Here is a 17,885-nt window from a genome sequence, read left to right on the forward strand (position 1 = left end):
TGCTTTACTTCTAAATAAATACTACTTTATTTCAACTACTATCACAACTACTAATCAAAACTATTATATCAAACGCATATTACATATTTATTCGACCATTATCATGATTCTTAGACTTTAGCTTTAATGGTTTGGTAGGCTCAAAAATACACCGGTAGCCGTTGGACCACATGGCCCAATGTTGAGTTCCGGGACGCAACTCTCCAAACGAACCCGGGTCTAATAAGGTCACCCCTCCAAAGGACCACACGTGGCCGAGCAACCGAAAAAGGCCCCTGAACAGGTGCTAGACAACCCCAAAAAAAAAGGGAAAATAAATGATAAACTTATGAGTCAACACGTCGTATTGCTTAGAATCAGCATAAAGTGAAGGGGAAAAAACGCTAACAGTCAGTATTAATGGTTGGTTGGAGTTGACATCATTGATTAAACTTGGAAATTTTTTAGGCTCAATTATTAGCAGGCTCCATCTATAAGGTCACAAGTTGAGCCATCTTCCTTTTTTGTGTCTATGCTCATAAGTATATATAACTTGGGGCCTACATTTTGTGTCTACAATAGATAGTAGTTAGGGGCCTGTTTGGTTAGAAATTTTTAGTATCGTTGTTTGAGTGTTGTGAAAATACATGTGGGTTAAAAATTGCTGTGAAAATATGTGTTTCGGTGTTTAAATACTGAAAACTGTTGTTTAAACACTCTTACCAAACACCCCCTAAATGCTGAATTAGAAAACTTGATTAAAGACAAGCTTTGAAATCAAATTTAGAATTAACAGGTCGATAATAACCAAAAGCAATTGAATTTCATAGCAAAACCCTAAATTACATGGAAGCATATTTGAATCCTTGAAAACGATATCATAAGGGACGTCAGTTTGTTAGCACAAATCAATCCAATATAAGATAATATCATTGTCAAATGTTAAAGCTTTTAGATGACTTGACCTTCAAAAACTTTAGCCTCACTCCTATTGCCCATTATTTATAATTTTGAAGCTTGAATCCTAACAAATGAGCAAAGGACTTGATCTCTACATTGATCATATGATTTTGCGATTGAGTTTTGAGATGCAACTAAAGCAAACCATTATTTTTAGAAGGTATTTTTCTCTACGACGACAATATTTGTCCTTAAAATGCCTTTTCCATAAATTAACGTATGTTTTATAGATAAAACTTAAGTACTACAGTACCTTAAATACAATATAGTAAGTTCCTAAATTGAATTTAAATACTTGATTGTTTTGATTTTTTTTTTGAAAAAAAATTAAAATTTTATGTTTTATTGGTCAATACAACAAAATATTTGAATTAAATTGAAGAATCTAACGTATTGTACATAAAATCTTGTACTTGAAATTTACATTTTTTTCTAATCTATGCGTGTTACATAGAAATATAACAAATTAACTAAAGATAAAAGTTAACCCTCATATTCAATCCTATATCATCCCAATGAAAACAAACAAAATTTTTAATTTATACCTTCACTTTTTTTTAATCTTTTTTTTTTCAGCCTTTTGGGTTTTTTAACTGAGATTTTCTTATAAATAAAAACTGATATAAAATATGGTTACACTAATTTTATTTTAGTAAGTATAGTATAAACTAGGTTGTCCTAGAGCTCCAAAAAGTATATAGTATAATCTAAAAAACGTGAGACAGTTAAGAATTAAGATTGAGATTTAGTTTTATCTTTTTTAGCAAAATAGATATCTATTTTTATTCCTAACTAAATGTTTGGTTTTACTTCTAGACCTCAAGAAACAATTTATGGATGTGAATTGTCAACTTATGTAAAAAAAAAAAAAAAAAAAGAAGTGTTCCTAATGTTTGATGAGTTTCATAATATTTTGTGGTGCTTTATATTTGTGGTATAAAAGTGTTAACAAACAGACACTAATATTAGAATAATTTAATGAGGCCCACTAACCCATGTATTAGATTGAGCTTAGCCCACCAACCCAACCCAACCATAACGCTTGGGCTAGTCTACGCTCTCAGAGAAACAAATAGCCCAGCTTATATATATCTATCTATCTATCTTTGTGTCTTTATTTGCCTCAACATCTCTAAGCTAGGGTTTGAAGTTGAGCCTCCCAACTTCACAGCAACATGGTATGCTTCTACTTCATCTTCTGTTCTTTTAGTCAATAATAATAACATGTGTCTTATGATGATATGTTTTGTTTGTTTTTTTTTTTTTTTTTTTGGTGGTGATTTGAAGTGAAAATGAAAGAATGGGTATTGGTTGGGGTTAGTAGTTATTTTTTTGGGTTTGTTTTTATTGGAAACTTTATAATGCTAATCTTGAGTTTGAGATTTGGACCCTTTAATTTTTCTTTCAATTCAAATAAAAATCATATTGATAAAAAAAAAAAATTGGATTAAAGGTTAAATGTACGGTTATCAGCCCATTACCAGTAGGCCTACAGGTTATGGGGTGTGTACAATTTAGCCCATCACCAGTAGGCTCACAGGTTAGGGAGTGGATGATGGTTTCCTGGTAGGCTCAATCTACGTTGCTTGGCAGCCTGAGCCGGGGATTAGTAAGATTTGGGAGATTCGATCTTGTTTGGGTTTTGCCTCGATGTACCTCGATAATGGCCTGGGTGATATCGCCACCAAGAAGCATTCGACGTCTAAGACAAATCCTAAAGATGAAGTCCCTATTTCCAAAGTGGGGCCCCATTGCGTTAGGAATAATTCCAATGGACCCCACCAGCATGAGAAATGCTAAAAGTAATCATAGCAAGCCCACTAAAGAAAGGCTATAAATAAGAGAAAAGCAGAAAGGGTTGGGGTGGGACACTAGGAGAGGGAAATAACTAGAGAGTGGAGGAAAGTAGAAGGAAGATAAAAGCAGGATCGTTCAGGCAGCCTAGTTTGTGATATTACAACTTCAATATTCGTCCTAGGGAGTTTCCCATTGTAGGATATCCATAAGCCCGCTATAATAAGCAAATTGTAAGCCTAGTGAAGCAGCAAGCCCGCTAGCCAAGGATTGGGTACGCACGTTAAATTTTGGTAGGATTGATATGGATTAGAAGTCAATTTTCAAAGTTCATAAATTTAACAACAAAGATCGTGATTCAAAATTCAGAAATTGTTTAGTTGCTCCAAAAACATCTGCGTCCCCATGCCCATGCCTTCATTGCTGCCCCTGTCCCCACTCCCACTCCCACTCCTACTCCCACTGCTACCCCTACCCCTATTCCCACTGTTGCCATTGCTACTATCGTTGCCCTTGTTACTGCCCTGCCTCTACTGATTAGCTTAGTAGGGAATTGGGGATGGATGGTTTTTTGTGTAGGAATTTGTTTGGGATTGATATTTCTCATATTACTTGTTTGAGATCATGTTATGATTAATATGCTATTATGCTCGATGGAACAATACAGCTATTGAGTTATTTGTTTACGTCTTTGTCTCTTTAATGTTCAATACAACAAAAAATATTTATTACAATGAAAAAAATTGTTGCAATAACATTAAAGTCATTGCAATAGTTTATGCAAAGTGTTCCAATAAAATTTGAAATAATAGGTTTGTGCTACAAAAAATTTCATTGAAATAAACTTTAAATATTTTAATAAGAGCATCCACATTGGTGGAGCTATTTTTTTTTAGCTATTTGGCACTACAAAAAGTTACTTTATCTATTTGACCTACTCACTTTACAAAACATTCAGCATCAGTGGATCTATTTTAGCTTTGAACACAATAAAATAATATAAACATCACAATAAAATAATATATCTACTACAATAAAATAATATATTCACTACAGTAAACAACAATCACAACTACTGCAACCGCTACTGCTGCCACCACCACCGCCGCTGCAGCTGCCTCATGATAGCAAATAATCGTCTAGTGTGTAACAAGTAATTTTTTTAACCCAAATTATACTTATGCAATTTTTTTTTACTAAAACAATTTCTCAATCATCTAGATAGCAAATAATCATCTAGTGTAACAATAATATTTTGTTTTAACCCCAAAAGCTTATCTCCAACATCAATATTAACCCCTCAATCAAAACTTTGTTGTTAAGAAATTGACCAGAAGACTAAAGGGTCTGTGATGTTGATAATATAATGCCCCTACACCACCAACCATTACCACTCTTTCAAACAAACCAAAATCAAAACACCCTTGTAATTTCTCTCTCTCTCTCTCTCTCTCTCTCTCTCTCTCTCTGTGTGTGTGTTTTCCCAAGAGAAAAACATGCTTGATCCTGGCACAAAACTACTCCAAAACCGTACACAATCCACGGATTGTATTGGAAAGGTATGTGCTGATAGTTATGACAGTTTTGAACTCCGGAACTATGGTCCTAGGGCTAGAAAAACTGCTCAAAACTACACAAAATATAATAGCTAGAATGGCATGGAAGTGAAATTTGAACCAGAAATGAAGGTGGTCGATGAGTTTGGCATTTGTTCACCGCCTTTGTGGAAAACAAGCCCGCCTAGAAGTCCCTAACACAGAGCAAATCACTACAAAAGCTGAAGAGGGTAAAGACAAAAAAAAAAAAAAACAATGAAATAGCTTTTTAGCTTTTTGGTGGTGCTAACAATAGCTTTTTGGTGGTGCTAAAAATAGCTTTCTAGCACCACAATTGTGGATACTCTAAAAAGTTATTTTATTTATTTTACCTACTCACTTTACAAAACATCCACCATTAGTGGATTTATTTTAGCTTTCAACACAATAAAATAATATAAGTATCACAATAAAATAATATATCTATTACAGTAAACAACAATCACAATCACCGCAACCATTACTGCCGCCGCCACCATCGCTACTGCCACCACCACCGCCACAGCCAAGAAAAAAGAGTCCAAATATACCAAAACCAAAAACATTGAAAACTAATTGAAATAAAGGGAAAGCCATGCATGTGAATTACAAAAGAAAAAGTCCAGAAATAAAGCTTGGGGTAGAGAAAAAGTCCACAAAAAAAAAAGTTGCTTGAAGGTTGTTGAATATATGAATGCAAGCCATTAATAAGAACATATAAAAATACCTTGTTGTCGTTGTTGGAGTGGGAAAGAGGTCATTGAAATAAGAGGATGAGATGAGTAGACAAAGTCTGAGGTATGTGCTCAAATCAAATCTTGCGTTGTTATTGCTTTGAATTGGAGCACAGAAAGAGGAAGAAGAGGTGGTAGCTATTGCGATGTGGCTTTCACTCTATTATCTAACCTTTTACTTCTTTTCTTTTGTGTGTAGGTCGGCGGTGTGGGTCGGCAGCGTGGGGCAGGGGAGTGGGTTGGTGAGAGCTGAGCTTCGGTGGTGGGTTGGCGGCGGTGAGAGGACGAAGAACTCGGCAGAGATGAAAGTTAAGAGAGAGGTGAGAGTTGAGAGAGAGGTCAGATTTGAACTGAATCGGGATAGGATAAAAAGAAAAAAAGAAACAAAGAAATAATATTTTAATAGGGGGTGGGAATAAATTTTTTTTAATATTGATGTAATAATATATTTGTTGTTGCAATAAACAATTTATTACCTCAAATATCTTGTAGCAATAGGCTATTATTTCACAAAGTTTATTGCAATAGATTGAAAATAATTGACAAAAATAATTTGGGTTAAGTTATTGCAACGATATCTTCATTGTAATAGATAATTGTTTCATATTTTTCATTACAATAAATGGTAAAATAATTGGTATTAGATTATTGTAATAATATATTTGTTGCAGCTTCATGTTTATCATTGCAATAGATTAGGAATGGCAATGGGTTGGGTTCGGGTCAGGTTTCTTTATGCCCAGACCCAACCTGCGTGTATATACCCGTTACCTGAACCCGGTCCATTTAATAAACGGGCTTTTTTGTTGCACCCAAACTCGGCCCGTCGGGCCCTGGCCCAAAATCATACACCTAGAAATCAGAACAATCCCAAAATCACAAATCACAGAATATGCATGGAATTTTCTTGGCAATCACAACATTTTCTTGGCAATTTTCTTGCCATCCAAACGGATGTCAAGATCTAACAAACAAATCTGTACAAAAAATCCAACAAATCCCAGAAATTTTGCAATCCCAGAAAATAAACTTAGCAAATCTGAAAATCTCAGCAACGAAACACCAAAAAAAAAACCCAACAAATTTGGCTAAAAAAAAAACCCAAACCCAAATTTTGGTCACAAAAACATGAAAAGAACCTTCGAATCAAGTCCTCTAATTCCCCCAATCACATAAAACTTCTCATCCATGAACACATTAGAACGCATCTTCCTCGGCTTCTTCATTGGCGGCAGAGTCTCCCAAGACTTCGTCTTCGAATTGTACAACTTCGCCGAATCCAATATGTTTGATCGCTTGAGGGAGTGCTTGAGGCAGGGTGGTGATAGCGCCGGCGGTGAGATTGAGATTGAGAGTGAGTGAGAGTGGGAGAAGGCTGAGAAGAGTGGCGGCTGGTGAGTGTGTTGTGAAATGAGAGACGACTAGTTTAGGGTTTATAAGTGTGTATGGTTTTTTTTTGTAATTTTCTTAACTTGTAACTGGGTCGGTTCAGGTCCGGGTTCAGGCCGGGTTTTACAAAAAACCCGGACCCGCTTCGGTTTTTTTTAAACCCAAACCCGACCTTATTCTTTATCGGGTTGGGCCGCAATTGCCATCTCTACAATAGATTGTAAAATAATTGATATTTAATTATTGCAATGATATATTTTGTTGCAATAAGCTGTTACGTTGAAATTTTTATTGTAATAGATTGCAAAATAATTGATATTAAGTTATTACAACTAAAAATTATAAGTTATTACAACTAATTATTATTAATGTAATAATTTACCACTTTTAAGTTATTATTGCAACAACTTTTAATTTGTAGATGTGATATTATGTCTAATACTACTGTGTTATTTTTGATGTATTAACACTTGATGTAATAAAATTATTTTGGTGTAGTGTTTTATAACTTAAAAACGTGACTTTAAATCACGTTTTCAGTTATAAATCACACTGTGTGAAACATGTTTTTGCCATGAGTTTACAAAGATTGTCTTTGCATGCCATTGCTTCTATAGTTATCCATTAATTAGTGCTCAATCATTTCGCTTGACTAAGGATATTGTTCTTAAAATCCACTCGCCTACACGACTACACCCCTAGCAGTAAAAAAGGGGTTTGAATAGATTGAAATAGCATAGAGGTGAGTAGAGACCATAACAAGAGAACAATACAGAGCCTACATTGTTAGAGTTGTGTCCCTGTTGCAAGCTAATTCAAGTGCAATACAAATTATGCAATGGCAACTTGGGCAGCTCAGTTGTTCCTTGGTTTGGATGTCTCATGATCACCCTTTCTAGATAGGAGGAGCATCAAAGGAATGAACAATTGGAAGGAAGGATTTGTAGTTTAGACTTTAGAGTTCACCTTTATGAGGCCAAGCTCAAGCAATTCTCTAAACAATAAAAACGCTATGCTGTAAAACTTAATGATTGAATAGCACCCTTGAATTGCCAAGCAACTCCGACACCTAAGATTGGGCCGATTGGCACACTACAAGTTATCTTGTTTTTAGTTTAAAGACATTTTGAAAGTATGATGTATAAAATATTACAAATTCTATTATATAAAATTCACAAATTAATATGATACAAATCATAAAAGAAAATTCAAATTAACTAGTACATTAGCTTGTAAACATTTTGTTGTAAAATATATTCTAATTTTAGAATTTACCTTTTAAACAAGTAGTGGGTTAGGTTTAGAGGGATGTTTTTACTTTTGTGAGTAGTGGATGTAAATGTAATGGGTCCGACCCATTGCTTAATTTCATATGGGCTTGTTTTGTAGGCCTTTTGGGTCAAAGCCCATATCTGTGATCTGTCCACAAAATGTTGTTTGGAATATGGATAGAGATGGCTTCAGTTTATTTATCCTGTTTATTTGGTCTCTGTAGTCTGTAATCTTGAAACAGATTCACCCCCCAAAAAAAAAAAAAAAAAAAAAAACGCGTACGACCTACCAAAAATAAATAAAAAATGTGAATATATATATACTTAGCGGGAAGCACGTATAGTTTTGAAAAAACCGAATTTTCAAAGTCTCCAACCGAACCTGGCTTTCGTGTCACCCTATTTCCCCCTAATCTCCCGCGAAAATCTCTCTCTCTCTAATATCACTCCTTATTACACTTGGAAAAAGAAAAATTGAAGGAAAAGACCGAACGAAATGAAATGAAAGACCCGAATCCGATCTCTCATGTCGGACCCTCAGCAAGACCCGGCTACGACGTCGTCTCCATCATCTTCAACCGCCACCACTCCGCTTTCCTCACGATCCAAGCTCCTGAAAATCCCTCGCATCCCAACCCGACGTCGTTCATCGAAGCATGATCAAACCGAAAACGAAAACGAAAACGAAGATGAAGAAGAAGAAGAAGAAGAAGAAGAAGGTGAAAACGATGGCGTATTGGACCCCAGTAATGGTGAGAGAGATTCGGCGGAGCCGATTCTGGAACCGTCGTCGTTGGGGCTTAATCACATTCGAACTCGCTCATCTCATTCACCGCTGCGATTCTCGTCGTTGAACGCCGATGCGCCTCCGACAACAACGACGACGACGGCGGCGGCGGCGGCGGCTTCAGGCACCGCTGAGTCGAATTTGCGTAAGATCCCGATCACGATCCCGATCAAATCGGTCTTTTCTCGCCACCCTGCCATGTTATCCTCAGACCAACAAATGCGTACAGATCTCACTCTCTCTCTCTGTGAAAATTTTACATTATACGTGAAATGATATCTGAATTCTCGAATTTTGATGAATGTGTGTAGGGAAAAAGGTTCATTGGAGTGAAACTAGAGCGATGAGAGCGCCATCGCCACTCAATCTAGGGCTCAGTTTAGGGTTTGAGGTAATGAAATTGTTCATGAATTGGTACTCTTTTTCTCCTTCAAAGAATGTACGTATTATTAGGTTTTCTGTGCTTGTGTGTGTGTGTGTGTGTGCAGGTTAATCATGCATCAGCATTTGCCAAGGAAATACAATCGCCTCGTTTCCAAGCGATACTGCGCGTGACGAGTGGGCGTAAGAATAGAAATCATGATATTAAGAGCTTCTCTCATGAGCTCAACTCCAAAGGAGTTCGTCCATTTCCGATTTGGAAGTCTCGCGCATTCGGCTACGTGGAGGTATATATATTTAAGCTAGAATAATGCTAGAAATACAAAATTTTATATAACTATTGATATAGTCTATCATGATTGGAGTTACACTAATTTCATCTCGTTCCACCACTGACGTACACTACTTTTATTATACACCAATAATGCCATGCCACAAATGTTTCTTATGGTGAGTGTGGTTTTTCATCCCACACATATTAGGTAATTAATTATAGGGAGAAATTTCTTGGAATGGATTTGTAGTTATTGTTACCCGTGAATGGATATTTTGTAATACATGTTACTGAATAGAAAAGAAATATCTCTATAGAACTTTAATGTGAATATTATAGGATGATAAGACTGTTTAATTAGTTCTTGCTATGCTTGAAAGTACATTGTAATATAGAATTGAATAGTAAAGATGTGGTTGTTTATTACGTACTTTGTTAGGGGGGAAGGTAGATTTTCGTTGTGTTATGTGGCATTGTATTTACGTTCCTTTAAATTTTTTAGGAGATTATGGTGGCGGTAAGGGCAAAGTTTGACAAGTTAAAGCAAGAGGTTAATTCTGATTTAGGTGCATATGCTGGAGACATGGTGGGTATGCTTGATAAGACCTCAGAGTCTCACCCTAAATGGAAGGAGGGGTTGGAGGATTTGTTGGTGGTTGCTCAGCGCTGTGCAAAGATGCCATCTACCGAATTTTGGGTGAAGTGTGAAGGAATTGTACAGAATTTGGATGACCGGAGACAGGAGCTACCAATGGGGATCCTCAAACAAGCACATACTCGCCTACTTTTTATCCTCACTCGTTGCACCCGGCTTGTGCAGTTCCAGAAAGAGAGTGGTTTTGAAGAAGATCACATCCTGGGACTTCATCAGTGCAGTAATCTGGGAGATTATTCAGTTACACAGCCGGACTTTAGTGGGCCATTGAATGTGAAGGAGTTGAGTAAGAAGCAGGCAAAAAGGTCTAATGGGCAGGAAAAAGGAAGTCAGATTAAGAAGAAAGGTCAAGCAGAACAAGATATCAGTAATGGAGCTGATGAGGTGGAAGTCAGCACTGCCAGGAGTAATGATTCAGCTTCAAGCGGCTATAGAATGTCATCTTGGAAGAAACTTCCTGGTGCTGCTGGGAAAACTAAGAAAGGCTATGATGCTCTTGAGTCACCCTCAAAGCCTGGTGAGCTGCAAATTAAAGATGAAAGAAAAACTGTTGGTGAGGAGGTTATTGAAAATCTGGATACTCTGCCATGCCACCCTGAACAGTCAGAGGCTTCTGCAGGGTTACAGAGAGTCAAACTCTGGGATCAGCAAAATGTTGCATATGAGGATTTGATGATCTGTCGTATTTGTGAGGTAGAAATACCAACTGTGCATGTAGAACAGCACTCTCAAATATGTACAATTGCTGATAGATGTGACTTGAAAGGCTTAACTGTTAATGAACGGCTTGAAAGAGTTGCTGAGACTCTTGAAAGGATCCTGGAATCTTGGACTCCAAAGAGCACCCCTAGAAGCGCCGATACTCCAAGAGGATCTTTTGAGGTTGCTAGAGAGTCTACATTAAGTACGCATTACTTAGATGATATGTCACCTAATAAGCCAAATAGCTTGGCTTGTCTATTCTCTGAAGGTGTGCTTGACTGTGTCCCTGATGCTGATAATAACCTTGTCATAGATGACCGATGCACGAAAGCCTCATCAGGAGGAACCTTGACACCGCGATCACCATTATTAACACCACGAACCAACCAGATTGAATTGCTTTTGAATGGATGGAGTGCTTTATCAGAGCATGAGAATTATCAGCAGGTATTTGACCTGATAAATAATATTTACCCTTATATTGTTTGATTCCTTAAGATTACAGGGCTTGGTTATCTTTTTTATTTTCGGTTTCTGCATAAATTTATACAAATTTCGCCATCCTGCTTATGGTGTTTTTGGATCTTATACATCAATTTGGTTCTTCATCATGCAAACTGTCTCTCTCCACCCCCCTTTTTCATCTCTGAAAAATGACTGATACTGAAATTTGAGTATCTATCTACAGTGATTGACACACATAACTTTCCCTTTTGTGTTAAATAATTTTTCCTATGTTACCTTCTAAGGATTCCTCTTATTTTATTTTATTATGTTGATAAGCCTCTTTAACACTTTTTCATTTTGCTTAGCCTTTATCAAAACATGGTTTAATCAATGGGGTTCTTTTTGCATTTTGTTTTGGTCATTAGTATGGAGATTTAATGACATTGCTGGTAACTAGTATGATTATCTGGCTGCTAATGTTGGGATTGCATACTTTTTGCTGAAATTATTATTTGTTAATCAAACCATGAATGGCAGATAAACAAGTTGCTGGATATTGCTCGTTCTGTTGCAAATGTAAATAATTGTGACTACGTTGCATTGGAGTATATGATTGACAAGCTGGAAGAACTAAAATATGCCATCCAGGACAGAAAGGTGGACGCCCTTGTTGTAGAGACTTTTGGAAGACGTATAGAGAAACTATTGCAGTGAGTCAATTTTTAATCTCAGACTATATCTCATGTGTTTATTGTGGTATTAACAAAATTTGAAGTATGTCTACAGATTCTCTATATTTGAGCACCTCTACAATTAGTAAAAAAAAAAAAAAAAAAATCTGATTTCCAGCTTCTATTGCCATCACATGTTTGTGATCTGAAATTTGTAGGGAAAAATATGTACATCTTTGTGGGCAGATAGAGGATGAAAAAGTAGACTCAAATGGCATGGTTGATGAAGAGAGTTCGGTGGAAGATGATACAGGTCGCAGTATACGCACAAGCCCTATTAATCAATCTTCTAAGGATCGGACATCGATAGAAGATTTTGAAATAATAAAACCAATTAGTAGGGGGGCATTTGGACGAGTTTTTCTTGCCCGGAAAAGAGCAACTGGTGACTTATTTGCTATAAAGGTCAGCATTCATACCTATCTGCAAACCACCATGAAATGGATGAAATATTAAAATAGAAGTTGGTAAGATAAGCTTATATAATTTCTGTAGTTTGACATATTTATACCTCCTGTTTCACAGTATATATGACGTTTAGACATCATGCAATAGTACGTGTAGTGGTATGTGACAGGGAAAGACCAAAATGTGTCCTCGCTCAATATCTTGTCTTGTTGGTGGTTATTTTTGTTTCCTTTTAATTTCCTTAAGACATACGTATTCCGTGTCTCAGCTCTATATGTTTATCATGGATGATCAAGTGAGTAGTTAGAATATAAGAGTTATTGCTTCTTTTTATTTTCATTATGATATTGATTACTGCAGTATGTTCTCATTTAAGTTTTTATGTGTCTGCTTGTGTGTGAGTGTGTCTGGTCTGAAAGCTTAATTGCTTGCATATGGATTACAAGTTGAGACAATCTTTATCTCAAAGTCTTTAATATGTTTTGAATATTTTTACAGGTTTTAAAGAAGGCTGACATGATCCGTAAAAATGCGGTTGAAAGTATTTTGGCGGAGCGTAACATCCTTATATCAGTTCGCAATCCTTTTGTGGTAAGGAGGTCCCACAATTTATAAAACTTTCAGGGATGCATTGCACATGGATATACATTTCTAATGTGAATGTGATCTGATGATGAACAGGTCCGGTTTTTCTACTCCTTCACATGCAGGGAAAATCTATATTTGGTCATGGAGTATATAAATGGTGGAGATCTCTACTCTTTGTTGAGAAATTTAGGCTGCTTGGATGAAGACATGGCCCGTGTTTATATTTCAGAAATTGTAAGGACTTATTAATATCCCATCCCTGTTTGTCTTAGATTTTCCTATTAATATCCGCGTCAGTAAAAGTTTCTCACAAATGGTACAAATACTTTCCTTTATTTCCCACAGGTTCTTGCTTTGGAGTACCTGCATTCTTTAAATGTTATTCATAGAGACTTGAAGCCTGACAATTTGTTGATTGGTCAAAATGGTCACCTCAAGGTCAATGGTTTGCAGTTTTAATTTCTCACTGTTTAAATGATTTAAAATACCTTCATTTTGTTTCTCAAAAAAAAAAAAAACCTTCATTTTTGGAGAGAGTTTTGGAATAATTAATATTTATGTACATTTTATATGAGCGTTTAGGTTTCAAAGTTTGTTTAGTAATTCTTTTTTATTTTTTATTTATGGGAATTTGTTTAGGAATTCTATTAAAAGAAGTTTATGCTTTATATTGAAGAAGTATCTTGAATAGCCTGAAATACCCTCAAAATTACTGAATATACTCAATCTGGCCTTTTTATATGTAGGGTGTGGAAATTCTATAGCTTGTATTTCTTTTTTTGATAAGTCTATAGCTTGTATTTCCTTAGAAATATATAGCTTTTCTTTCATTAGTCAATATCTAAGTTTATAAAAAATTGTCTTTGGAAAGGAGCATTTTTTTTTTTTTTTTTTTGGGTACAAATTATCAGAGGATGCTACTTCCTTATGTAATATGTTCGAGTTTTTCTGTATACATGTGGAAGTTGAGTTGATTTGTAACACAGGCTACCTTCTCTTAAGAGGTTTTCATTTATTTATTTATCAAGAAACACACTCTTTGCTTTTAAGATTTAGAGTTCCATTAGTAATCACTTGCCTCTTTCTATTGTATCTTATGCCATGAAGGTTTTATTTGTTTCTTCTCACAAATTTCTAATCCCGTGTTACAGTTGACAGATTTTGGGCTTTCAAAGGTTGGTCTTATGAATAGCACAGATGACTTATCAGGTCCACCAGATAGCAGTGCAGGTTTTTTTGGAGATGATGAACCAAAGAGTGAAACTTCATTAAAAAGAGAGCAGCGCCAAAAACAAGCAGTTGTGGGCACCCCTGATTATTTGGCACCTGAGATACTTCTTGGCATGGGACATGGTTGGCAGTTTATCTAAAGATTAGATAGTATGATGGATATTCTTCAGTTTGGTTGTATGATCTTCCAACACTGTTCTCCTTGCAGGTGCAACTGCAGATTGGTGGTCTGTGGGTGTTATCCTTTATGAGATGCTTGTGGGTATTCCACCATTCAATGCTGAACATCCACTGGTAGGCTATCTGAATAAAATCATTGCTAGATTTAGAGGCTTTCAACAATTGAGTAGATGATTGATTTTCGTTTTCTTTTTAAACTGTCATCAACATATGTATGTTTTAACTAATCCTTACCGCAATGAAATATATGACAAAGCTCTACATTTGTTTGGATTTTAAAGTTTCTTTTTATGCAAGCAACATGAAATATGTTCTTTGCTTTCTTCTGGCATATTTTATAAACATTGGTGAAGCATACTTCCCAAAAGCTTTGTGCTGGTTTTAGAGTTTACAGATTTAAAAAAACAAAAGAGAATTACATAAAATCAAGTTTTTGCCATTATATGATGAGTATATGGAACCATATTTTAATTGTTTCTTTTCCCCTTTCCAAAAGCTTCATCTGCACTTTCTGTACATATCTTGGCTCTGTTGTGTTTCCATTGGTTGTTCTTTTTGGACTGCAAGCATGACTTTATTGTTTTCAAATCATGCTTGAATCATTTTGAGCCTTTAAAGAGGGAATTGTAGGATTTTTGCACCAAATCATTTGATAATCATTGGTCTTGATCGTGAAACTTTTACTAATGGATCCTTTGTATTTGCAGCAAATTTTTGACAATATAATAAACAGAGATATACATTGGCCAAAGATACCTGAAGAGATGAGCTATGAAGCACATGATTTGATTAATAAGTAAGATTCATAAAATTAGATCTGTACATTTTTGGAATGCATAACTTAGGGTATTGTTGTTGTATGATTTGTGACCACTTTTCCAATTTTATTAATGTATTTTTATCAAAAAATAACTCTTTGTCACTGTATTTATAATGCAAATGGTTATTGGAATCACACCAGTGTTGTACTCGTTATATATAGCGTGTTTTATGTGATTAAAATTGGATTGCTTTCATAATTTAATTCAGATACATGATAATCATGTGAAAACTAAGCAGATAGTGGTAATCTACTACCTGGAATTCAGAAAATACTTATCTTCATTTTAACTAAGATTGCTTGTGCACTGCATTGCAGATTGCTGACTGAAAATCCAGTTCAAAGACTAGGAGCAACTGGAGCCAAGGAGGTAATTTTAAAGGCCATTACATTAATTTTATTTTCAATTTATAATGACAATAAAATTTAAGCAGAACCTTGACTTTCCTGACAGGTGAAGCAACATCCTTTCTTCAAGGATATAAACTGGGATACACTTGCCAGGCAGAAGGTTTTCTTATTTTAACTTTGTTGAATATTTTGGAATAAGTTTTGATAAATTTGTGATTTTCAAAGTACTGTTATTGGCTGCAGGCTATGTTCATACCAACAGCAGAAGGACATGATACGAGTTATTTTATGAGCCGGTACATATGGAATATAGAAGATGATCATGTCACCGGAGGTAGTGACTTTGATGATTTGACTGAAACATGCAGCAGCGGATCATACAACAACGAACATGATGAATATGTATGCATGCTTCTTTGGTGTGATCTTTATGTCTATGCACCTAGGTCTTTCAATACATCAAAACATGAACCTGACTTCACTTGATACCAGTAGCTGTCCTGGGAAACTAAGATCTGATAAAATCTTAATATCAATTTGGTTGCAAAATAAAGTCATCTGTGATATGACTTGCTTTGATATAAGATACCTAAATTCATATGGAATCATGTGGATTTGGTAGCATGCTCATAGCTAAATATTAGATAATTGAAGTTGAATATCCTAAACTAATATGTGTGAATTTCTACATTTAAAATAAAATAAAATAAAATCTTTTTGACCTACTTACAGCCCTGTGTGATTACATACTGTTCTCACAATTGTATACTTGTGGTTCAGGGTGACGAATGTGGTATTTTGGCAGATTTCAATGGCCCAAACCTTGCGGTGAAGTACTCATTTAGTAATTTCTCATTCAAGGTAAGATCTGCTTCACCTAGTTATAATTTTGTCATCATCAGGGAACTTTAGATGTCACATAGCAATGATAAATTTTCATTTTGCTTCTGCCACTTTCAATATTTGCTGAGTGGCTACATAATTTTTCATTTGGGAGGTGGTTTCCAGTAGTTTTATTTTCAATACTAGCAAGGAGTTCTATATTCTCTCCCTTGAATTAATGTAACTTCTATTTTAGAATTTTGGAGAAAATACAGACTGGTTTCATTCTTAATATGCCTTTTAAACTATAGAAACTGTTGATCAATTTATTAGGTTGCCATCCAAATTGAAAACTTGGTTCCTATTTTCTCAGAACTTGTCTCAGCTGGCTTCTATCAATTTCGATCTGGTTGTGAAGAGCAGCAAGGAATCGCTAGACAATTAGTACATAATGCAGTTTTTTGACAAGGAGGAAAGTCTCCAAGTTGAAAAGATCATGAAAAGGCTCATCTTGTCTGATATGGCTTTTATTTCTTGAATAGTAATTGTTCTTCCTGAAGACAAAGATAGGTCTAAGTCTCAATTCATGCTAAGCAGCTTATTGTTGGACACTAGAAGCCGGTATGGTGTGCTGCTCTTACATTATCTGCACTTAAAATGGCATTTCATTGTGAAAGGTCATGAGTAATTTTGTATTTGTGTGTGTATATAATTACATGCTCTTTTTGATTAGTTTTGTACCCTTACTAGGTTTTCAAATTTTGTAAAAGGTTATAAATCATGTCTTAGTGGTGGTCTCTTGGAGACGCCTTTGTTCTTGAGACCAGATATCTAACAAGAGAATTGGGAAAATGAAAATTTGTTGTAATTTAATTTGCTTCTCTTTTCTTTCCTCTATATTCATTGGGAAATGGACATTGTTGCACAACTTGACCTTGGCCCTATGGAAATGGACAAGATCTCTAGTCAAGCAGGCATAATTCTATTGGTTTTTTTTTTTCCATTCTTGGTTCTTGAAAGATGTTAAGTTTTTCTGTGGGATGTTGCTATGAACAAGCTTCAGTGTGTCAATTAGAATATTTCAGATTCTGCTCTTTTATTTTAGAAGTTGAAATGTGTACTTTGCTTCCTTGATGGCCTCTGAAAATATAAATTCAAATATTCTTCGGGGTGGTTGTGTAAATAGGCATTTGTACTTATAGGATATATAAAGTAAAAACCAATTTTGCAATAAATTTTGAAACTGGTTGTACTTAAGTAATATGGAATGAAGTTTTTTTTATCTATGCATTCCCTCCTTTAAGTCAATATGATTGTCATTCTTTTAGCATCTGTACGTTGTAAAATACTCCCTTGCTTGTTAGAGATGTCAAAAGTAATCTGTGAATTATTAATTCATTGTGGAAATTTTGCAATGGCTGAAGCTAATTTGCAATGAAAGGAAATTTTCACTGCCTAAAATTTGTCATACTGAAAGAAGTTGTGCATAATGCAGGAGATATAAATGATTAAATTCAAGAGAACCATGAAGTTGAAACCAGGAGTAGTGTGGAAATTCGTTGTTATGAATGAATTAAGGGGCACTGCACACACTATGGGCTTTGAGCTAAGGCTGGTTATTCTACTTATTCCAGAAAAGAATGATATAACTAATGACGATGGTAAGTGGTGGCGATGCAATAGACCCAACTTCAGTTCTCATGGGCTGAGAGATTTGTTTTTACCTGCCTCATCATATAACTAATTAGCAGCAACTTGCTCCATATCATACATTCTCTGTAATATGATTTCTTAGATTGTTTGCAGTA

At 35.4% G+C, this 17,885-nt stretch overlaps 1 protein-coding gene across 1 annotated transcript; it reads left to right on the forward strand.

The window, feature by feature from the left end:
- Positions 1–8,197: 8,197 nt before the first annotated feature.
- On the forward strand, positions 8,198–17,111 carry LOC142620852 (putative serine/threonine protein kinase IRE). The gene is made up of 17 exons (XM_075794155.1): positions 8,198–8,711; positions 8,800–8,879; positions 8,977–9,156; positions 9,646–10,947; positions 11,485–11,657; positions 11,837–12,083; positions 12,585–12,677; positions 12,768–12,908; positions 13,020–13,112; positions 13,826–14,027; positions 14,113–14,198; positions 14,792–14,880; positions 15,223–15,274; positions 15,359–15,415; positions 15,499–15,657; positions 16,036–16,116; positions 16,451–17,111. The coding sequence occupies exons 1-17, from the start codon at positions 8,228–8,230 to the stop codon at positions 16,520–16,522; spliced, it is 3,591 nt and encodes a 1,196-aa protein (XP_075650270.1). The 5' UTR covers positions 8,198–8,227; the 3' UTR covers positions 16,523–17,111.
- The last annotated feature ends 774 nt before the right edge of the window (positions 17,112–17,885 follow it).

Source organism: Castanea sativa, chromosome 12 (assembly GCF_040712315.1).
Source record: "Castanea sativa cultivar Marrone di Chiusa Pesio chromosome 12, ASM4071231v1".
Lineage (NCBI taxonomy): Eukaryota > Viridiplantae > Streptophyta > Magnoliopsida > Fagales > Fagaceae > Castanea > Castanea sativa.

Coding starts and splice junctions, on each gene's coding strand:
- LOC142620852 (XM_075794155.1), top strand. CDS start 8,228: ATGTCGGACCCTCAGCAAGACCCGGCTACGACGTCGTCTCCATCATCT. Junction 12,084..12,584: donor GTGACTTATTTGCTATAAAG/GTCAGCATTCAT, acceptor ATATTTTTACAG/GTTTTAAAGAAGGCTGACAT. Junction 15,658..16,035: donor ACAACGAACATGATGAATAT/GTATGCATGCTT, acceptor CTTGTGGTTCAG/GGTGACGAATGTGGTATTTT.